This window comes from Ostrea edulis, chromosome 7, assembly GCF_947568905.1.
Source record: "Ostrea edulis chromosome 7, xbOstEdul1.1, whole genome shotgun sequence".
NCBI classification, from domain to species: Eukaryota; Metazoa; Mollusca; class Bivalvia; order Ostreida; family Ostreidae; genus Ostrea; species Ostrea edulis.
In genome coordinates this window covers 80,103,250-80,127,298 of record NC_079170.1, presented here as the reverse complement: position 1 = coordinate 80,127,298, position 24,049 = coordinate 80,103,250, and the positions used below count along the sequence as shown (strand labels likewise).

General features: G+C 34.7%; 2 protein-coding genes across 9 annotated transcripts in view; both read right to left on the bottom strand.

Annotated features, from left to right (window-relative positions):
* Window positions 1-2,595: 2,595 nt before the first annotated feature.
* LOC125655285 (medium-chain acyl-CoA ligase ACSF2, mitochondrial-like) overlaps window positions 2,596-24,049 on the bottom strand; it is a 31,841-nt gene continuing 10,387 nt past the window's right edge. The window contains exon 2 of the mRNA XM_048885522.2: window positions 2,596-4,452. Within this exon, the coding sequence (XP_048741479.2) occupies window positions 3,462-4,439 (978 nt within the window). The 5' untranslated portion in view covers window positions 4,440-4,452 and the 3' untranslated portion in view covers window positions 2,596-3,461. The remainder of the gene's footprint in view (window positions 4,453-24,049) is intronic.
* On the bottom strand, window positions 5,558-10,330 carry LOC125670939 (uncharacterized). Of its 8 annotated transcripts, none has more exons than XM_056145455.1 (8): window positions 9,787-10,330; window positions 9,469-9,649; window positions 9,252-9,353; window positions 9,035-9,148; window positions 8,741-8,922; window positions 7,390-7,582; window positions 7,140-7,285; window positions 5,558-7,050 (listed from the first exon to the last, which is right to left on the bottom strand). In XM_056145455.1, exons 1-6 carry the CDS (start codon window positions 10,244-10,246, stop codon window positions 7,542-7,544), a joined length of 1,080 nt encoding a protein of 359 aa, XP_056001430.1. In that variant the 5' UTR covers window positions 10,247-10,330; the 3' UTR covers window positions 5,558-7,050; window positions 7,140-7,285; window positions 7,390-7,541. The 8 variants fall into 8 exon arrangements, with proteins under 8 accessions (XP_056001430.1, XP_056001429.1, XP_048744543.1 ...); XM_056145454.1 differs by having other exon boundaries at window positions 7,151-7,285; XM_048888586.2 differs by having other exon boundaries at window positions 7,205-7,285.

The following is a 24,049-nucleotide window of genomic DNA, read 5'->3' as shown; positions in this document are numbered from 1 at the left end:
TTTAAAAAAAATTGATGGTGGAAATGGACTTGGGGTCACTAAGTTACCCTAGAAATATAATTTGGTTGAAATCCGACAACCTTGAGTTTTTGACGTTTTTTGGCCGCCATCTTGAAACGGGGGCCATTTTGAAAATTTGAAAAGTTGAATGCACCCCTCCTAGTGACCCCCTATCAGCTCACAAAGTTTGAAGTGGATCTGTCGAAGCACTTTCACAAAATCGGTCGGACAAATTTCTCACTAAAGAAGAGGAATAATAAGAATAAGAAGAAGAAAATAATAAGAACGAGTTATAACTGTGTTGGGATGCCAACACAAATGTCTCCGAACACCTCCCCATGTCAGAAATGGTTCTTGATGCCAGATATGCACTCAGGATCCTCAAAGAACTCTAGAAACTAAATTTGGTTGAAATCCGACGGACTTGATTTTTGGCGGTCATTTTCTTCAATGGCGGCCATTTTGAAACATTTGAAAAATGATTGGAAGGAAATACTGATGCTAGAAATGAATTGTGGACCCTCCATTTACCCCAGAACCCAAATATTGTAGAGATTTTAACACTTTGAAATATTTCGGTATATGGCGGCCATTTTTAAAATGGCGGCTCAAAAAAAAAATTTGATGGTGGAAATGGACTCGGGGTGACCATATTACCCTAGAAATCGAATTTGGTTGAAATCTGACAACCTTGAGTTTTTGACGTTTTTTGGCCGCCATCTTGAAGCGGCGACCATTTTGAAAATTTGAAAAGTTGAATGCACCCCTCCTAGTGACTCCCTATCAGCTCACAAAGTTTGAAGTGGATCTGTCGAAGCACTGTCACAAAATCGGTCGGACAAATTTCTCACTGAAGAAGAGGGAAAATAAGAAGAAAAGAATAAGAACTAGATGCGATCTCGTTGCGAGCAACGAGTGGGTCTTCCGTCCAATTTTAGATGTGATAAGATAAGAATTTGACTGACATTTTCGTTCATAAATAATGATACAAATATATTGTCTAGACGTACAATTTAGCTTTGGTAATGTTTTACAATTATTGATCATTTAAATGTTATAAATTAAAGACTCTCTCTCCCTCTCGGCAACTAATTAAAGTGGTCAGCTTTTTTTCGAGAAAAAGTTAATAATGTTATTTACTGCGATACATATTCGACTGATCAGGCGAGTCATGTCGCCCTGAGGCCTATTTTTTGATATCATTCTAGATATACTTCGCAAAACCGAACAAATTTTGTTCTACATGTCCTATGGAAATTTTCTTGAGAAAAAAGTTATTGATTGCGACATTTATGAGACTGTTAAGGCGAGTCATAAGGCCTGTGGGCCTTTTTCTTGATATCGTTTGAAAGATCTTGCAAACCTGAACAACTTTTGTACTACTTGTCTTATCAAAAGATTCTCGAGAAAAAGGTTAGTAATTGTGACATTAATCAAACTTTTCAGGCGAGCCATGAGGCCTGTTTGCCTTTTTCATGATGTTGTTCGAAAGATCTTGCAAAACTGAACAACTTTTGTTCTAGATGGCTTATTAAAAGTTTCTTGACAAAAATGTTATAGATTGCAACAATAACCCAATTGTTGAGGTGAACCATGAGACCCGCAGGCCTATTTCTTAACATCGTTAGTTAACGCTTGCGAAACTGAACAACTTTTGATCTACATGCCTTATTAAAAGTTTCTCGAGAAAAAAGTTAGTAATTGTGACAATAATCAAACTGTTCAGGCGAGCCATGAGGCCCGTTCGCGTTTTTCATGATGTTGTTCGAAAGATCTTGCAAAACTGAACAACTTTTGTTCTAGATGTCTTATTAAAAGTTTCTTGACAAAAATGTTATAGATTGCAACAATAACCAAATTGTTCAGGTGAGCCATGAGACCTGCAGGCCTATTTCTTCACATCGTTAGTTAACACTTGCTAAACTGAACAACTTTTGTTCTAAATGTCTTGTCAAAAGTTTCTCGAGAAAAAAGTTATTAATGTTATTAATTGTGATATAAATTGGACTATTCAGGCGAGCCATGACGCCCGGAGGCCTATTTTTTGATATCACTTTGTGTTCGGAGACATAATAATAATAAGAAACAGAGTAAAAACAATATGTTCCCAAACTTTGTTTGGGGAACATAATAATTAAAGATGAAATTTACTTCCAAGTAAAGCCAGTTAGGAATATTAAAGATGTGTAATGATGAACTTTACTGTCCAGTAAAGTCAGTATAAGTTAACTTTATGACAAGTAAAGGTGAAATTTCAGGACATCATCTATCTGCTTTACTTGATTAAATACTAACTTTAATGAACCTTAAAGTCCCTGAAATTTCATATTTACATTGAAGTAAAGTTAAGACAATGTGGGACATTACATTACCTTTAAGTCAAATTAAAGTTAATGTTTACCAACTTTGCCTTAAATCAGTAAAGTTATTCAAAGGCAATGTAAATATTAAATTTACATTGCCTTTACTTGCTTTGCAAAGTCATTTTTTCATGCAGACGTCAATCAACCTAAGCTCTATTGTTAAAAGTTTGATTGACCAGCGGCTTATCATTGATCGCAACACAGGTAAAATTTGGGGGCGTTAACGTAAAGTTGGGTCTTTAACTTCAAATCAGTTTAATAAGATATACATGTATGATCTAAATCTGGAGTAAATATCCATGTCCATGAAAGCTATGGGGTATTTCGTGGTGGGAAAAGAAGTATTTAAAAAGAATTTTAATTGCTTTGCAGATAACTACTCCGACTACAAGATTCAATTTTGGTTAGAGAAATTTGATATCAAGAGTTCACGATCCATCTAATTGATCAATTCCAACTGTTGAATGGCATCAATTCTCATTTGCATTTTGTTAATTTTTCCATTATTAAGCATCGGTAGACCATGGAATCTGAGAAAATATTTCGGCATTTCTCCAAGACCATCAATGGCATCGTGCCCAATGAACTCTGTCCTGCAAAACTGTTTTACGTCGGTTGGGGAAATTTCATACCCAGGATCTGTGACGTAACAAACGCAAATTTCTTCGTATAAACGCTTGTCAGGTACACCAACTACAATCACATTTCGTATACCATTCTTTCTTACAATGATTTTCTCGATGCTACTGGGTAAAATTTTTCTCGTACCTCGGGATATACAATCCTTGATACGCCCGATTATTATAATATGATCGTGTTCATTTATATGCGCAATGTCGCCAGAACGAAACCACTTTCCAGGCAAAAGGACTTCCTCTGTTAAGCTTGTGTTCTTGTAGTATTTCTCAAAACCATACACGCTTCGTATACAAAGTTCCCCGTTCTCCCCTTTTCTCAAAACATCTCCATCTCCATCAATGATCTTCACTTCTGTACCTGGTACTGGTTTGCCTACATCACCGGCCTGCATTTCACCAGCAGTAGTAACAGGCGGAAGTCCAGATATCTTCATTCCTTCGGTTGATCCGTATCCGGCTCTCAAACTCCTTGTAAATATGCCAATGACATTCGTGTGGAAATTGTTAATCGACTGTCCACCTGTGGCGACGGCATCGAGTTGAACGGATCTTTGTAATTTTCTCCGTGTGCAACCAAATCTAAAAGAAAGTAAGGTAATAATATTGCCGATGTACACTTTTCTTCTTTGATTACTTCCCATATTTTCATAGTGCTGTGTCCTTCAGAGGCAATTGAGGAATCGCAAAATACTTTTGGTGTCCCTTGATATACGGTTAGAATGGGAGATCCTGCACTCCAAGCAAATGGCCGATCATTGTAAACTTTTCCAGACGATATGATAGGATTGTTGATTGCATGAAAGTGAGTTTTAGGGATCATTTTAGGCTTCCCCGTGCTTCCAGACGTTGTGAAAATCACAATTTCATCCTCGGGGTAGAGTGTAGGAAGCTCAACTTCAACTTCCTCTTCTAACTGTAATACTCCAGGAAGGTCATCAAAGGACGCTAAATTCTTGCTCTTTCTGAGAAAAACCAACGCTGAAGATTTCGTGTGTCTCACTAGAAGGGCATTAAGCTGTAAAATCATTTCTAAATATTCATCTCGTTTGCCGGGGTCAATCAGAAAAGCCTTGCACTCAGCAGTTGAAGCTATTTCGTAAACATCTCTCGCATCGGTGTTACTGAAGGGAACATGAACAACAATAGCCCCCGCCATAATTATAGCTAATTCTGCTATTACCCACTCTAGAGTGTTGGGTCCAGAAAGAGCAATTTTATCTCCCCTTTTAATTCCTTTCCTGACAAGATATCCTGCTAACTTTGTCGCGTGCGTCTGAAGTTGACGGCAAGTCAAGCTTTCCCTGGTCCCATCAATGCCTCGATAAATGAGAATTTCTTTGTTTGGAAATGTTGTTGTTATTTCGTTGAAAACCTGGGTGATTGTTTTGTACTTGTAAGGAATGGTCCGTGGAGTACAGAGATAACTCAAGTCTGACATGACGAATACGTTCCTAAAATAGAAGATCAATTGACTCACCAAAATGTTTTAAAAATGTGTTCATTGGTACATCGTCATTGGGATAGTGCATAATTTGTATATACTACTTCAAACTTTTCAAGGAAAAACCTTCACAACAATTAATTCCTAACAAATCACAATGATTATACAATAGTTAGGAGGGGGACATATCGTCTCTTTTAGGTACACCCCAATTACGCAATTGGCTTTTGTTGGAATAACCTTACCCACAATGATCTGCTGGTCGTGTACTTCCATATTTGTATAGGCCTATCATATGTATGAGATTTATAATTAATGTATGTACATTTGATGTCCTCGGATGACAGATGATTTCCACTGCAGTATTCAACATATCAATGGTACTATATTTTCATCTGCAGCATTCACGATATCAGCGATATTCTCTTGACGCATGTATGAAGCATTAGCCCCTTCGCCAGTAGCAAAGCAAATGTATGCGAACACGGAAGATAAAGGTCAACATATAATTATCATCATACCTATTGTTTTTATGGAAAAATTTATACAGAAAGCACCCACCCACACAAAAACAAGGAAGAAATATGTCCGGATTACTAGTATTATTGTTATTAACATCATCATCACCATCATCATCATCATCGTTATCATTGTTATAATTGCTGATCAGCTCGCAATGTTATGTCTTCTGAAGAAAATTACTCAGTTATAACCGTCTTGTTCAACCTGATATAAATTCGTAAAAACGTCAGAATCCATCCCATCCATCCACAATAATTCTTTCAAACATAGTTTTTATTCAAGTTACGTTGTAGAATGGAGGAATTTGAACTCTAAATTAAGGTATTCCACCCCTAATGGACAATATTGAGAAATTAACCAAGCCTAATATTTTCTTGAAGAGTATCATTTTGGCCATTTATTCCCAAATTTTCAACAATTTTTACGGTTTATTTCTTTAGTTATGCACATTTTAAGTAACCCACCCCCAATTCAACACCAAATATCATGATATGATCAAAACCAACTCAATTATTTTTTTGTCTTCAATGATCATCAAAAATAAATAATTCAGGAAAACATCATTGTTGTCAATTATTACAATAATAACAACATTTTTCTTCTATCACCTTTAATATTATTTAACCCGGTTAAAACATAAGATCTTACTTGACAATTATTATGAGATTGACACACACGTGCCAAAGGAAACATGAATTTTGGCATCATATTTATTTTGGCACCATGATAATTCTTTTACAGCAAAAATCTTCAAAGAGTATAAAATTAAAAAAGCAAAGTTTAAAATATTTTTACCGTTCATATTTTTAATAACAAGGAATTTAAAAGCTCGATGACATGATTTCAAAAGTCGAATTTTCACAACTTTCATCGTTTTAAAGTTTTCAATGCTCTCTTGGACAAAAACAACTTCTGAAAACAATTACATTATTCACAGATAAATGCAGAAGTGTTAACAAGAAAGAAAAAAATTCCCATTTCTCACATCTTATTAAATGTATGTTACCATGGTTACGAGGACAACTATGTACATTTTGAACATTACATATTTTCAAATATTAGATCAGCATATCCTTGTAATATCAACACAGAATTAGGTACATATCAATATATACCTTAGGAAAACATTTATCTATGTACAAATATATGTATAGGAGCCACTGAGGTAAAAGAAATAAAAAACGTATCAAATATGTTGACAGATATACATGTAAATGCAAATACATGTATATTCTAGCACATGTAATAATAATTGAAAAGAATTAATTCTTTACAAAATAATCTACCAATTTAGGTACAACACTTTCAAGGGTTCTTTTTACATTTGTCACTCGTGGTTGTCCTTCGGAATTTGGCGCAATAAATGTACTTCTAAGTCCATCTTCTCCATCACGGTGAAAAATTTTTCTAAGATGGGTAAGCTGTAGGCCAGAACCAGCAACATTTTCTGCAGTACACATCTTCATAACTCCATGGCTAATTAGAGGATTCAGGGTAGGCAGATTTTTTGCTTTTTCCTCCCTGAATAGAAAGGCACTTTGGACAGCACGTGGGGGGAAACTGTACTGCAGAAGCTCTTGTGTTGAAAGCGCCACATGCTCAATCAATTTTCCTAAAGCTCTGACGTCACCAATTGCATTATGAGCATCATAACTTGTGTTCAAAAGTGAATTCACTAAATCTTCTTGTTTGTATGTTTTTCTACCTGGATATATTTTCCTAAATACTGCAAGCGAGTCTATAAACCCACATACATTGTCAAAGAACTCGCCAGTTTTACCAATATCCATAACAGTTTTCAGGAGTACAGGAAAGTCAAAACGTCTGCCATTATGAGAAATCAATACTGCATTTGGAAATGATTTTATCCATTTGATGAAACCATCAAATGCTCCATGTATATCTAAAGCCTCCACAGGTCTACCATTGACTGTCATACAATTGGACCCATTCATAGCTATGCCAGTGACTTGTTGTGAAGAGTTAGATATAGGCAAACTAGGAATCACATACACAGAAAAGGATGCTCCAGAGTGTAGTTCATGGGCCGCCATTTGTGTAATGTGGGGTACAACTCGTCCACGAACTAATTAAAAAGAAAATCAAATAATTATTGAAAAATAGAAATACAATGTAGCATATGTTTGTACAGGTAATACAGAAATTATAACATACATGTATCTTACTGAGGTCAGTAGTTTCTAAGTCAAATGTTACAAAGGATGCAGTATTTCCCTCACTCATATGAATGGGTTTAAAAATGCCCCGTGGTACAGCCTCTGGTAAACTTTCAATGTCCGTATCAGCATCATGTCCGATACCTTTTCACAATATTGGAAATAAAGGTATTGGAAATAAATAAATCTTTCAATATATTGAAATCATATTACTGGTAATAAAGTAGATTCAGTATTAGGGAACTTACCTGATTGGTATGATATTCCTTCGAGTACTTCAGATGCGCTCTGAACAACAGCTCGTTCTTGCTTTAGAATCATACGCCTACGCTTTGTGGATGGCAGCTGTGACTTCTCTTGCATGGCCTTCCTCTTCTTTGCCATCTTTGTGGCATACTGCTCAGTATGTGTACCAGGAGATAGCCCAGCAGTTGTGTTCACCTATTGAATGTAACTTAGACATTAAAAAACTAGAAATAAACTTTTTTGGGCTGAAATATTGCACATAATTATTGATATTTATTCATTATATAATAACAGAAAAAAAGGATAATAAGTAAAACTTACCTATTTAAAAGTATAAAATCAAAAAAAATTATATTAAAAAACATTGTAATCGAAATAAACAAACTGTAAACAAACCCAAACATAAGACAACTCAGAAACTAACACACAATAAACAACTGAATGAACCTGTGAGATGTAATGTCGTCCTTCATTTATAAAAGCTGCAGTGGCATGTACTCTGAAATCTAGCGATTCCGAATTACCATAATGAAGAGATTTAGGTGCCCTAAGAGTCACTTCTCTATTGGCATGTTCACACTGCTGGCTTGAGCCAAGGTCTGCAAATTGCTCAGCATTAGCAATAATTGGCTGGAACAGACTCTCTAGTCTTGAACGAAGCACATTATCTTTCAAGGCAGCCTTATATGGAAGACTTCTGTGAACATAGGTTTCACTCTGATTACGTTTGAAGCCACAAAATCTACCTTTACATAATGAGTGGTCTCCAAACTGATGAGGAATAAGGGCTTTCAAGTTTTCTTGTAATTTCTCCTTATCTCCAGCATTTTTGGCAAAGATATATTTGAGGCACTTCTGTATATGTAAAATTACAGTCTTACTGAGTTTTATACCTTTTTCTGCATGCAGTGTATATAAACTTTTCCCAATATTTTTCAGAATATGGTTCTTATCAAACTTCTTCTTTAAAGAGATGTTGAGGTCTTTCTTAATACGAGCTATAAGAGTGTTGTCACCATCCCCTTCTATACACTCTATAGGTGTTCCCTGGGCTGCGAGTTCTTTGACACCAATCAATCCACCAGTGCTCTCCATGAGTTTGGCGCTACCTACATGGTTGCGCACGCACCTATGTTTTCTTACAGGTAGTCCTGGTCTATTTCTTTGCCACCATTTACAAACCCCACAGGTTCTATGATTTACAACAGACTTAACAACTTTCTTACCATATTCAGATCTACTCATGAAGAATGTATGAGCTGATAAAATAATTAAAGAAATTATGCTAACACATATATTTAAACAGTATAAATTTATAGTCGTGTTTCAGATCATATAAGTCGCTATACTCACAAGTAAGACTATCAAAGCCTCGTTTCTGCCATGCCGTATCCACAGCAACGGTCATGCCTGATCTTGCTTTGCATGGAAACTGCAATGCTCTTTTTGTGCTATTAGACAATTTGGATGCCTTCCTCCTTGTCAAGCTCTTCATTTTATGCAGATAAGAAGGGTGCTTTAGTGGTGGAAAATTGCTGCGAAGATAATTTGAAACAAATTAAAAAATGCTTTGATTACAGTAAATTTTATGGCACTTTCTAACATTACATACTAGTTAAACATGTTTAGCATTAAAAAAAAAATCACCCTTCATTAGGCAAATCTTCCCATTCATCATCATCAGCACCTGTTGAGTAACCTTTGTTTTGGTCTGCAGCATGATCTTTAGTCACTTCATCGCACACAGTAGAAAATACTTGTCTGTAATTTAACGTTATGTTTCAATCATTATAAAAATAAAACAGTAAACAAATCAAAGAAAATAAATAAATAATTTGATATGGTTTTATGTATTTCTATGAACCTGATTGATGGAGACGCATCAGGAAGTGGGCAAACACCAAGGTCTTCCACTACTGGGCCCATAGTTGCTAATGCTTTTTCCGACTCCTCTTTGGCAGCATCTCTGCGTAAAAACTTTCAAAATATACACACGAAAAAAAACAATAAACATAAAATTGTGAAATTTTTGCAAGAAATCAGTTTATTGTTTAATAAGGAACACAAAATATTATGCTTACTGCATTTCCATCCTGAATGCTTCAATTGCTGCATTCTGCGTAGATTTTCTGGCCACTTCCTCAACAACTTCACCAGCACGCCTCTCCATACTTTTCAGATTTTTACCACTAATAGGGGGTATATTAAGAGTCGACAACATATTGTTGACTTTGTCAGGGCCGCCTATGCTGTCTATCATAGCTGTAAAAGTCATTTACATGTTTATTAATATAGCATGAACAAAATGAATATTATGTAGGCCAACATAATTCGTGCTTTTGACTTAATATACTATATTTAAGAAACTCTATCATATTATATGTATGAGAACCACTTACCTGTACCTAGCTTTGTATTCACAGAAAAACAAGGCATTCCGTATTTTTTCACACGGTATGTTTTCCCGTATGCCACCTTGTTCACATGTCGACAATCAACATTGGAACACACCACATACAAATATCCGCCAAGACCTTTCTTCAGTTCTCCAACTATTGTGTCATATGTTAACGGGACTGGGCCTAAGAAACACTTTTTACAATATTTCAATTCGGACAACAGAGAGTCTAGTTCGATGATCCGCCGACCTTTTTTCCAACTGTCCCTACTTGCGTTTTGCGGGATTTCTACAGCATCTCCACACTCCGTGCCGTTACATACGTGTCCTACTGAATAATTATGATCAATTATTATCCTCGACCTTTTCTTTTTCCTTGAGGGTGGCAGCGATTTTGTAAATCTACCCTTACTGTCCCGACCTTGCATGGAGGCCGCCATTTTTTTCCTTATCCTTATCATACGGGCATCTGACGGGGGTTCCCCGAAATACGAAGTTACACGAGGTTACACGAAAATTGCCGATATCATTAGGGGTGGAATACCTTAAGGACGGCCGACCCGATTTGAAATTTTGAACTTCTGCGCAGAAAACCGCGCACATCTCCATTTACATTCTCCGTGTATTGTGACGTCATTCTAAGTGTTTCATAACATTATAAGCATGCACAATTCACAGACTCAGTTCAGTTAAGGCTTCCCGGGAACCATTACAGTGTTGTATATAAATGTACCCCAGTGCACTTCGCACCATATGACGTCACAATAAAAACGTACGTCACGACGTACAAGTTCTTACAGTTGTATCGCGGGGAAAGTGTCATAATAGTATGTCGTTATTTACTACCGTTATCAAGTGATAAGCAGTATACATGAAAAATGTTCTAGTCAAATGCTTCTCATATAATCATATAGTATTTCTTTTTCATATCAAATCACTCTGCATTTATCATTTCTAGTTTGCACGAAGGTGATGTTCATTTTATATTGTTACCTTGAAATCGCCCCTACATATTCTCCCGATTCAGATTAGCACTGCGTTTAATTTACATAATTATTACGACCAGCTGCAGTAAATGTAAAACTGCAACGATGTACAGTGTATGCTGGTGCTTGATGTTTATATATTTTTATTCTTATTACATTGATATATTAGAAAAGTGTTGAGAGCAACTTCTGACACAAAAAGAAACCCCTTTCCGCATCTGATAATATCTTGTATACTCTAGAAAATTAAGAAATATGCTGCATTAGATGCATTTTAAACTTGCTTCCTTCTATCGGAGAACTTGCTCCCAAAACTTTTTCAGTTAATGCAAAGTAGGCTCTGTTTTTCAATATTAAAAGGGTTGGTCTGCATGTAACTGATATCGTTGCACTTTTGCAATTATCACAATAATTTTTGTTGGTTCTAAATATATAGTGTCACGTGATAGCCTCGTGATGTTCAACACATGCCTCGATGAAAATATATGGAATGCTACTAGGTATCGGTTTAAGGTAGAGATTGATAGGTTGATGCTAAAAAAATTAACCATTGAATTTTTTTTATTTTGATATATGTTTATGATGAAGCTTCGATATAAAACATAATAAAAAATCAATGTAGGTAATCGACCTTGTTTTTGAGAAATATGGCGATTTAACAACACCTTCTTTAGTCCTTGTAAAGCGTAAAAAGTGAAGAAAAATAAGTAGAGAGCAATATACAAATAGAGCTATAACATTTTTATTGTAAAAGGGATCATAACTTGTCATATATGGTTCCAAACAACCTTTCACATAATTGTATATTACACATCAATTTCAAGTTCAGCAATCATTATTAACATGAAACAACATTACTTCAACAGAGCTACATTTGCCAATTACCTTAAAACAGTGCACAATATTTGCACACAGGGTCATACCTTTGCTTAAGCTGCAAAAAAATTACCCATCAAATTTCTTATTTTATTTCATTAAGTGGTCAGTCTATTAGTCAGTAAAATATATGAAAAAAATTATACACCATAATGGGGTTCAATATGGAACTAGCAAAAAATTCCTAACCCCACCCCCTTTTAACAAACTACACATTTTCGTAAGAAAAAGGGTTATTAAAAGATGTAAAATAATCCATCAAAAACAGCTTGCTGAAATTCGAAGATTCTTTGTAATACCTTTTTTAAATTAATAAATATAATACAGAAAGTATGTATTTCAAATTGTAGCTTATATTTTGTTGTAGTTCTCGTTGTTGACCTTTGTGCGCTTACACTCAGAATATAGATTTATCATACGTCATCATATTTGATGATTAATATCAAGAGTTTTCCCAAATAAAAATCCCCACAAAAAATTGAAATACAATTTATATTTGTTAAAATAAATGTCTCCATTACATCCCAACCCCTTTAATATACTGCATGATATGGAGGAGAAAGAATGAGCAGGAACATAGACGTCATGAATTGCACTCGGTGCATTGAGAAGAAAGATTCAGCCAGCAGAGATAAACTACTGACCTTTTTATAACTTAGAATGTTTAAGCATTCCCAAATTACCTCTTTGAAAATTGAACATGACAATAAGAAGGTTTCTATAAGCTATTTCAGGGGCGGATCAGGAATTGAAGTTGGGAGGGGGGGTGCAACTGTATGAGGCAGGAGTCTAGGGGCCGCCTTGAAGGGGGGGGGGATTCCCCAGAAACTCCTGGATTTTACAGATTTTTTAGGGCTTAAAATATGTCTCCTATGTAGTCATTTTTATTATTTTCTGTCATTTTTAATAAGGTGAAATTAATAAAATAACGCAAATTTTAAGGGTTTTTGGAAAAAGTAGCAGTTCTCCCACTAAAAGTAATTCAATAAATCAAAAGATTTTGTCAGACATTTATTTCTCTGAGAATGGAGGAAATTATGGCTTCTTTTATCGTATATATTTCTCTAAACAAGAGACCACGATTTACTTTAAACTTGAAAATTTTAGGGGGGCTCGCGCCGGTTGATGGTCATCTCCGAGGACCAGTGACATTCACACCTGATGCTGAGCGTTTGGCAATGGAATTGTCACTACCTGTTTCAACAACTCAGGTCTGTCGCGGCCGGGATTCGAACCCTGGCCTTCCGCATGCGGGGCGAACGCTCTAACCTCTAGACCACCACCGCGGCTCGACCCATTGATCTCAAGGCTCATATCAGCTACAGTAAAATATCTGTATCTCGAATATAGTTTATCTCGAATACCCCGCTTGAGTCGAAGTCGACCGCCAGGGACTATATAAATGATTAAAAAAAACTTCTGATATTTCGAACACGGTAATCTCGAATACTCCGCTTATGTCGAAGTATTTTCAAGGTCCCATACCCTAAATTCACCTGGTTTATCTCGAAGTGCAGTCAATTTTATGCTCTGCTTACCATACCTGGCGTCGTTAAGTCACAAATTCACACCCGCGGCTACATCAATTATAATTAATGACCGCTAATCCACGCTCGCCTTTTCCGGGTAGACCCAGGTCGCAATAAATGGTTCAACAGCTTGGGTGATTAGTGAAGCCTTCCAAAATTACGGCTAAAGTTCACCGCCAATTATGAACTAACACACCCGATTCCAGGGATGGTGTTTTGAATGACACACGTTCTATCATTAATATGCGGGTTAGATAAACGCACAAAACCGTCGAAGTACGCTTGAAGGTAATGCTCTTAATAAAGATAATGCATTTAATAGTACACGCTTCATCATTAAAACTAGTATAGAGAAAACACGAAAATTTATTTGATAAACATTTAAACGTTTGATTTTTTTTAAAAATCCGTCTTTTTTGTTTCTTACGTGATAGGTTCTTTCATTACAGCGCAATAACTATACATCCCAGTCGAGCCTGGGCATCAGTAAACTTAAAGTAAGCATACAGGCACGATCATCTTAATTTTGAAACACATTGTGAATTCAATTGGATGTTTATATATATTAAAAAAAAACCAAAATGTTTGTCTTTGAAATTCCACAATATTAATTTATCAACTTGTATTAAACTATAAGAAACGGCAACGGCGTTTTTGTTTATGATGCAAATCCCATACTATGCATCAAATATCCTCCTTCAAAAAAATATCCCAGATCGATTTTGGATATCTCGAACCCCCGGATATCTCGAAGTTTTTTCGAGGTCCCTCGGACTTCGAGATAGAGATATTTTACTGTATCTTGCTCTCACAAATATATATGTCTCTTCATAAGTTTATGAGTCCTACTTGTAGTCTCACACTGAAACAAAAACTCGCTTGGATAACTTAGAATGCATGCATATTGCATTCACAGTATATATGCACTGAGTGTGTGTAACGGGGGTGGGGTGGGAGGGGGGTTAGAAAATGAGAAATTCAAACACATTGATTAAAGTTATAAAATTGGTATTTTATTTTCATTTACAAATGTTTACTGATTTTGGTATATCAAAAACTTAGAATAATCAACAATGACACTTCCTCTATATCTATACAATATTATTGTCTTTAAAAAAGACATGTAATACATGAGTACATGTACTTGTTTTCCATTAAATTCACACTTTAGTATGTTGCACAATATATCTGGGCTCACAAATACATTATTGATTCTATCCGAGTCCCACATTGTGCAGAAGTTCTTGAATTTTCTCTGTAACCTGTAAAGTTGTGGGGTCCAGGGGATATGACATCATCAATGTAAATGAAGTACCTGTTATAAAAAATATATTCTGTATATTCAAATATTGAAAAAAAGATGAATATCTAATATACTAAGAATTGTCTTTATAAATGTCTGGTGTTAAAATGAAAAATTCTATCTTACTAAGATAGAAAATATTGTACCTTTCTTGCTGATTTTCATGGCAAATTGCTGTTGAAGTTGTTGGCTTCAACTTGCACTGTTCCTTAGGATGATGCTTAGAAAAAACCCATCATAATTAATATTTGCACAGTCAGTATTAATCATTAATTATACTGTGTCAGACAATGTCAATTTTAAAATTGTGTGTCTCAATGCATGTTTAGTGAACTTTAAAATGCTGATATATTGAAAATTACACACATAACATGTATTTTATTATGTTAATTTTTAAAATCTTGTCTGAAATCAGTATTACATATGTAACACTACATGTATGTTAAATGTGTGCAGTGCAGCAATGTGAACTCTTGCAGTAGTAGTACATCTGCATGATTGTTATTTATTTCATATTGTTATAGTTACCTTCTATTTAAACTGTACATACCCTCCCACCCCCGGGTCCTTAATGAGGTGAATAAACATCATAATTATCATATTACAATATGAGATGACAGATATGTTTTCATAAACTGCCAGTTCATTCTAATAATATCAAAACAAGTCAACTCTAGATTTATCAGACCTGTCTCCTTTACGGAGTGTGGGTCAAGAGAAGGACATACATATCTTATTTTCATACAATACATTTATTTGCCTATGAGGGGGGCTTGTGATTTTACAAATATTTTAAATAAAGTTTTGTAGACCTACATGCTTGCATGAAACATGAAACCTCAGATTTGAAATATCTCTTAGGTCAATGAAATTTCAAGATACTATAAGTACTATCATTTATACCAAATAGAATTTTAGTGCAACCCCCCCCCCCTCCCCCTCAAACTTGTGAGAGCCCTAATTTTTTTTCAAATCTGGCATATACATGACATCCATTTACAATTACATGCACATGTAGGAGTTATATTTTGGGCACATATGGAATACATAAATGCACAAAAAATGAAACAGCTCCAAATTGTGCGTTTATAGATGTTATTATAAAATCGCGTTGTGAAATAGCAGAGGAAAAGTGGGTTGAATACAAATTCAATTTGCCATTTTTTTTTTTCACTTACCAAACGAAATTATTATTTCGTTGTCCACGTTGAATGCATCCATAGAATTCCTCTTCTCAGAAGAAACTTTGTTTAAACTCTCAATGACTACATAAACAGTATTGAAACTCGCATCACTCGGACATCACGATCACGCTACATCAACAACTTTGTTTACGTAGCGCAGCTATGCATGGTGGTGAATTTCGTGAGGTAAAAAGTGCCATTCTGCACGGACGAAACATTTAATCCACTATTATTACATTGACGTATTCCTAATCTAAACTATGGCTAAATTTCTATATCTTTCGTCGAGACGACACTCTCAATCATCGATTCAGTCACAGCAACAACTTGTACTTTCGGAACCCCTTTTTGTTTTTCAACTACTCTATGGCGATGTACGGAATTCCGAAAAATAATTTCACGTGAAAATACACGATTTTTACTGATCACGTGGTTGCTATCGGTCTCTACCTTAAACGTCGTTTCGTTCTCGAATATTTTCCATTAAATGGTTTCCATATAAAACACTAAAGGCCATTTTATGCATCTATTTTACTTTATTTTTGTATGGGACGCCTTAATTCAATTGAGGACTGAATTTGAGATTGTATTTCTTTCATAAAACAAGTAATATATCTTATATTAATCCATATTTCGTACAAATTCATAAATAAAAACAATTTATAGAATTTCCGTAATTTTGTATCAGGGAATCCGTGACTAACAAATATCTATCCGTGATTCTTCTCTGTGTAAATCCCGTTATTCTGTAATTGTCCGTGTTCTGTCCACCTGCATATGCCATGAATCAAACTGCCATAGGTACATGTATGTACAACGAAATCTACACTCTTGTTACAAAATGTTTACTTCTTAAGATAATTTATGTTATGAATACTCTTATCAATATTTATTACTGTATTAACGTTTTACGACATGCATCAGAAGCGTATATCTCAAAACTTGACGACAATGTCTGTTTGCAACCTACCGCGAATATAATAATAATAATATGGAAAGCCGTAGGGTACCCCCATATTATTATAATATCCCCTCTATAAGTTACGGAAATTATAATATCTTCCAACCCCCAACCCCTATTTACTGGCATTATCATTATATCATAGCGATAATGATAATCTGTCCCAAGTTTCAGACACCAAATCATAATTTCATCCCCAAAAGAAAAAATCCTTCATTTAGTTGGCATTATTATTTTTATAAACACTGTCGCAATAATTATAAACTGACCCGATTTAAAGTCGCATACTATCTTTAGTTTAGAAACATAATCGTTCCACCACAATAATTATTTCGAACATCGCCAACAATAATCATGTTTTTTAATTTCAACGCTATTTTATCCACCCCCTGAACCCTATATCTTGATCAGGTAAACAGATGCATGAGCCCAAATTTTTTCATGGACGTAAAAGATTGAGAAAAACGTGTAGAAATTACAACAGCTGAACAGCTGCAGGTCTAAGGTGACTCAGATGAGCGATATGGCTAATTAGCTCTTGTTCATATAAATACCATTATATGGTTATTGACATAATTGATATGGTGTACTCTGTTTGGTAAAAAATGTAATCCCCCAAAATGGAAGGGAAGGGGCAAAGTGCAACCATTGTATGGATTTGAGCTACATTAATTTTGATTATCATTTCACCTTTTTAGCTCACCTGTCTGTTATCGGCGGTGTCAGTGTCGCCCTAAACTTTTCACATTTTCATCTTCTCCGGAACCACAATGCCAATTTCAACCAAACTTGGCTCAAAGCATCCTTGGCTTAAGGGCTTTCAATTTTATTCAAATGATGGAACAATGTCCTGTCAAAGGGGAGATAATCACAAAATCCAAAAATAGGGTAGGGTTATCAAAAAATCTTCTCAAGAACCACTGGGTCAGAGGAACTGAAATTTACATGAAAGCTTCCTGATATAGTGCAGATTCAAGTGTGTTCAAATCCTGAACATTTGAAGATTTACCGGTTCTAGGAAATTCTATACAAAGGTATGTACACAAAGTATCTAACAGTCTCGATTGAAGTCAGCATTTCTCAAATTCTATGGTCGTTATAACGATCTAGTTCGTCAATACAACCTCGCATTGGGTCAAATGCTGTCTGACGTGTTTCGTACCGATTGTTAAGTCGTTCTTGGCACACTGATTTTGACTGCGGATAACTCCGTTTACCTGATCAGGATATAAGGCTCACGGCGGGTGTGACCGGTCAACAAGGGATGCTTACTCCTCCTAGGCACCTGATCCCACCTCTGGTGTGTCCAGGGGTCCGTGTTTGCCCAACTATCTATTTTGTATTGCTTAGTCGATCGGCATGACCGAGGAATTAAGTTAAAAAAAACTCGTTAACATCCCTACTTTACATAATAGATATAATATTACATAAGTAGATATGACTGATTTTGATTATGTAACATTAAGAAGATATGACTAATTTTGACATGTCTTAGAGTGAAAACCCGGCAGCTGCACAATTTTGGTACTACATACCTTTCTGATTTTCCTAAATATGCATTTAGTTTTTATACAATATTGGCAAATTTAGTCTTTCAAATGACAAAGACAATAATCACGGCAATGATTTTTTTCCCACCCGGAAACTAAAACCCCTACACCTGGGATTATGAAATTTACAATTTTGGTAAATGACTACCTGCCCATTCTAAATATTCATTTGATTTGAATTAGGATCAGTAACATTAAATATATTATTCAAATGTTTTACACATAAACACTATATACCAAGTTTGGTCCTGCCCTGGAGTCAGAACCTCTAACCTGGTATTATGAAATTTACAATCTCGGTAGAGGCCTTTCTGCTCTACATGACTGCATTTAGTTTTTCTTGCAGATGTGCGGTTGTAAATAGAACTATTTTTGAATATCGGTCAATTTTTGGCAGTTTTGTCCCATCCCTAAGGCTCCAGGAGTCCTACAATTTACACCCCCCCCCCCTTGTCCCAAAGATGCTTCATACAAAATTTGGAAAAAAGTTGGAATCATGGTTAATATCAAGAAGTTAAAAATTCTCAATTGCTAATGCATGCCAACGGATGCTGACCATTTGCATTAGGTCACATGAGTTTAAAATACATAATCAACATTTAGGAATGATGTGTCGAACTTAATATAATAAAGATTTCTTTATAATCACATACTAGATATATTATGCAGCATACATCAAACAATGTAAATTAAGTTGTGATTTATCTACATTGTACATGTATAATTGTTTATTATATTATATGTGCATGGTTTCTATAATACTTTATTCAATTTACAGGTATATACCCGGTATATTAAATATGTCTAGAGATTCATTGTGCAATTATAATAGTTTTCCTAAAGGTGCTTCACAATACTTCTATGTAGTTCAACAAAATACAGCGCCTTATTTACAGAGACTTGTATTTAAACAATTTCAAATATATTGATGAAGATCTTCCATGTGTGGCAACATCTATTTTGCATCAACATGATGTGCCTTTGCCTGACACCTTGAGAGACTGGACATCTGTTTGTCATATCTACACATATCTGAGGGAGTGTATGATACACTTGATGTTTCTTTAACATCATGAGATGTTGTAAAATATGCATTTGTTTCCATGACTTTGTACACTTTCTTTTATTGCCAGCTGATTTCTGTTAAATAGTTTTATGTAATTAAGAAATCAGATACATTTTCATGTACTGACACTTTTTATGTCTTCTTTGATCATAAAAAATATTTTAGATGTAGAACTTTACAGAATTTCATTGGTGTGAATGTTAAAGGCTATTCATGAACATAATCTGTTGTTTGAACCCCCCCCCCCCCCCCCCCCCCCCCTTGTTAACCACAGGTAAAGTTGACAAAAAACCCAAATTTATTTACTATACATATTTATATTTAAAATGCCTAGCACGTTCTGATATGATATGAATTGTTAATGTCAGATATGCATGATTGTGTAATAAATCATATACATCTATTTATTGAATTGTCTTTGATGCTGAAAGTGCTTGCGCTTTCATAGACTATGGTTGCTTAAGGGAGGTTCTGATCTAAAATAGTATTTAGGTTGCTCTAATGTAAATTACAGTATGCATCCACATACTTGTTTATGCATGTTTTAGACACTATACTATGTGACATTGTTTAAATAACTTAATATATTTTAAGGCTAATATGACTACGACAATATAACTCTTTAAAACATGATTGGTGTTCATTTCTCCTAAAACCCTCATCATAACAATTATCTGAAAGTACTGTGGTATTCTCAGTTCAATGAGTTGTCTTTCTTGTGTATGTACTACGTCTCCATGGAAATAAAATGTTTAACTTTCGTAAACGAATGGTTTGCTGGTGGTCTTTCTTTGTTAAGAAACGCTGGACCACTTGAATATGGACTATATAAGATGTTCTAACCCGTTTTGGCTTTTATTACAATTCATGAATTGATATTTATTTCCCTTCTTGAGGTGGCATGGAACCTGAAATGAACAAACTTAAAAGTCCTTTACTCAAACATACTTTCTACTAAGTTTCATTGACATTAGCCAAATGAAAAAATTGAAAGACAACTTGCAACAATGACATCCTGATCAGACAATGTTATTGAGGTTTTTGGCTCGGTTGTATGAAGTGCCAAATCAACATAAACTCAAATAATATAAGGCATCTTTAATTATTTTGAAGATATTAACAATTCATTTGAAGCATGCTACAATTCAACGGTCTCTTCAAATAATTTTAGAATATCTTCAATTCAAAATGTTTGCATACATTAATTGCATTGGTGATAGCATTAATTATTCTGCTGAATTGATGTGAGTTATAATTGAATTGTTGCGCTCTTCAGATGAATTGATGATTTCAACATCTGAATTGGTGCAAGCGAGCATTCAATTGTAGAGAGCAATAAAAAGGGTTATCCTTAGAGTGGGATCCGCATACAAATAGCGTTCAAATAAAAAACGATAATTTTTGTTGGCCATGTTCGAAATAATTATTGTGGCGGAAAGATAATATTTCTAAAGATAATATTTCAATTTAAATCGGGTCAGTTTATAATTATTGCGGTAGTATAATTATGATAATATTAGCTAAATGAAGGATATTTCTCTTTTGGGATAAAATTATAATTTGGCGTTTGAAAATCGGGACAAATTATCATTATCGCTGCGATATAATAACAATGTCAGCATATAGGGGAATTTTTTTATTTTTGGAAGAGATTATACTTTTGGTATTTTATATAGGGAATACTAATACTACTACTAATAATAATAATGTGGGGGTACCCGATGGCTTTCCATCGTCCTTAATCTAATAAGGATAACACACTTAGTTTAAAAAAAACTAGCTTACATTTTGGTCCTAAAAACATATATAGAGACAGCAGTATTATACAGATATAATATAAAATATCATACGAATATTTGTTGCATGTATACGTTATTTATATACTTAAAACTGAAAATAAAACTGAAAATAAATAAATAAAATAAAACGGAAAATAAACAAAAACAAATATATACGATTTAATTCCGAGGATCAAATCAAAATCTACGATTTAAAACGTTTCAATGTCGGATAATATTTTTTAAAATGCTGGCATATTATTCCATAACTTTGAACTGTAAATAGTAAAAGATATCTTAAAATACTGTGCCTTTGCCCTCTGGATATTTAATGAATTACTTTGACTTAATCTAGTAGATCTACTGCTAATTTCGAAAATATACTGAAAAAAGAAACCTTCTAAATAATCGGAGATTAGGCCATGTAAAACTTTGAAGACAAGTATGACAATTCGATATACCAAATAGTTCGACAGAGGCATCCACCTAAGTTGCTGCATGATTTCTGTTGTAAGTGTATAAAAATTTCTATTGAAAATCAATTTAGTAGCTCGCTTTTGAATTTTGCATAATTTGTAAAGACCGTCCTTGTTTTTCATATTGCCCCAGACAGTACAACAGTAGTTAAAATGAGGTAGGACAATTGTATTAACAATTTTCTGCAATAATTCAATTGACAAGAATGTATGTAATCTGAATAGCACAGCTATTTTTCTTGCAAGTGTAATTTAATAAAATTTCAATTTGTTCAGACCACGGGTGACATATGTCAATATAAACACCAAATAGTTTTGTACGTGATAGATTTTCAATGTTTATATTTATATTGTCCACTTCTATCGGTAGTTTTCTACAATTTCTTAATCTTTCTTCTGTACCAATTATTATACATTGCGTTATTTGAGTTTATTGTCAGTTTGTTTTTTATCCATCCGTTCCAAAGTACTTTTAAGATCACTATGTAATTTGTTTTCTATAACATCTATACTTTTATCCGAGATATATTGAGTTGTATCGTCCCAATACACATGGGATGCTGAGTATTGTAAGCAATCTGGATAGTCATTTACATAAATAATAAAAAACGATGGACCAAGTATTGATTCTTGAGATATTCCTATTATAATATATAATGTGTCTGACCGAATTTCATTCTTTCTAACACATTGTGATCTATTTATCAAATAAGATTTAAACCAATTATATGAATTTTCACATATTCCAAAAGACAGTAGTTTTTGAAGTAACACCTGATGATTTGCCGTGTTAAAAGTTTTACTTAGATCTACAGATAAGATACCTGTAAGCTTTCCAGTGTCAATATTTTCTAAAAAGGGTAGAATTACATTTTAAAAACATTCGGCAATTCATTAAAACGACACCGAAAAATGACTAAAACCCGTACCAATCAACAACAACCGCAGAGCATTAATTTTGAGCACCGTTATTGTAAATCAAGTACAGTATGATTTTTGATATACTACTGTTCACAGGCTAGGTGACTTGATGGATCCAGAGGGAGGGGTACAGGGTTTTAACTCCTTTTGTTTTCGTAAAAAGGGAGAAAGAATGCAATATGCATGTAGCTCTCGAGACACCCCTAGTGCAAAATGTATATAGTTGCATGAGACGGAGAAGTTGTAAAATCACTTGACAGTTTGAAAAAAATGTTTAATAATTAGTTGTATATATACATGTCATTGGTGTAACTATGTCTCCACTGACCCAACCTTTCCTTTGGAAAAAGTCCTAGCAATTTAGTATGTAGGCCTACCTAACGAATGGTAACAAGGGTGATGGTGTGTTTATTGTCACCCGGGAGAGAGAGAAAAAAAATTATATTCCCCAAGACAGAGGTAAAACCGGGGGATGGTTTTCCTCTCAAATGACAATGAACACGGTATCGCCCTCCTATCCATTGGATAGATAGTTCATTATACCGAAGCAGAATAAATCGAAGCAAATCGTTCCGTCATTCACTAGGAACAGCTTCTATACGTTTGACGTTGAATACGCCACTGGGCTTTATATTTGACGTCACAATGCCGAATTGCGCGGAAAATCGATGCTGCCGTTGCATAGTTTGAAGACTACCATTCCTAGGTCAGATATTAGCACATAACCGATCAAACGGCAAAGGTACATGTATTTTGGCGAAAATGGTTAGCTTATAGTCACATTTTGATGTAGAGGGAAAATGCACTGAGGTATAACAAGGCTTTAGTTATTCGTGTCTGAGATTGTTATTGCCAATACACATATACTACGTATTTCCTAAACATGTCAATACAAATACGTCAGAATTCCTAAATTGAAACAAATTGTTCTACTCTTAACTCATAGAAATGTTTAAGAAATAAAATTCTATTGTTTCAAAGAATTTTCATCAGAAAAATGTTATCAATGAAGAATGGCATTTGAAGTACGTGTTATGCATGAAGTACGTAATATAGGGCTGGAGGCGGGCGTGACCGGTCGACATGGGATGCTTATTCCTCTTAGGCACATGATACCACCTCTGGTGTGTCCAGGGGTCCGTGTTTGCCCAACTATATATTTTGTATTCCTTATAGGAGTTATGAGATTGATCACTGTTCGTTATCTTCATCTTTAATACCCTATCTTGAAACTGTCCTAATAGTCACGTACTTAGCATCTTATCGATACAAAATATGCTTGCGTTTATTCAGACATTTGAATTTTTAATTCATTTAGAAAGGTTAAATATTTTGAAAATGAAAAGAAAAATGTGCACATTACTTACAAATCCGTTGTCTCAATCTGCATACTAAGCTTCATATCGGGATTATTGAATTCGTGACAGTTTATACGAAGGCTGTTCGATATGTAATGTGTATTGTACGATATCTCAAAAACATTCGACTCAAATAGTGAAATGAGCATTATAGCTCTTCAAAGTATTTTACGCGGTTTAAAATGCACAAGTTCAATCTCTAAATTCAATCTCTGAGACACTGACTGATGGTTTAGCCAAGGGCTTGTCGGGACTTGTAACGACGACCAAATAAGA

Bases quoted from the DNA above. Each gene is read 5' to 3' on its own strand.
- LOC125670939 (XM_048888584.2), bottom strand. From the start codon at position 10,246: ATGATAAGGATAAGGAAAAAAATGGCGGCCTCCATGCAAGGTCGGGAC. The intron at 9,354-9,468 runs GTAAGCATAATA...GTTTTTACGCAG, and splicing joins GCATTCAGGATGGAAATGCA to AGATGCTGCCAAAGAGGAGT. The intron at 8,923-9,034 runs GTGATTTTTTTT...TTATCTTCGCAG, and splicing joins GAAGATTTGCCTAATGAAGG to CAATTTTCCACCACTAAAGC.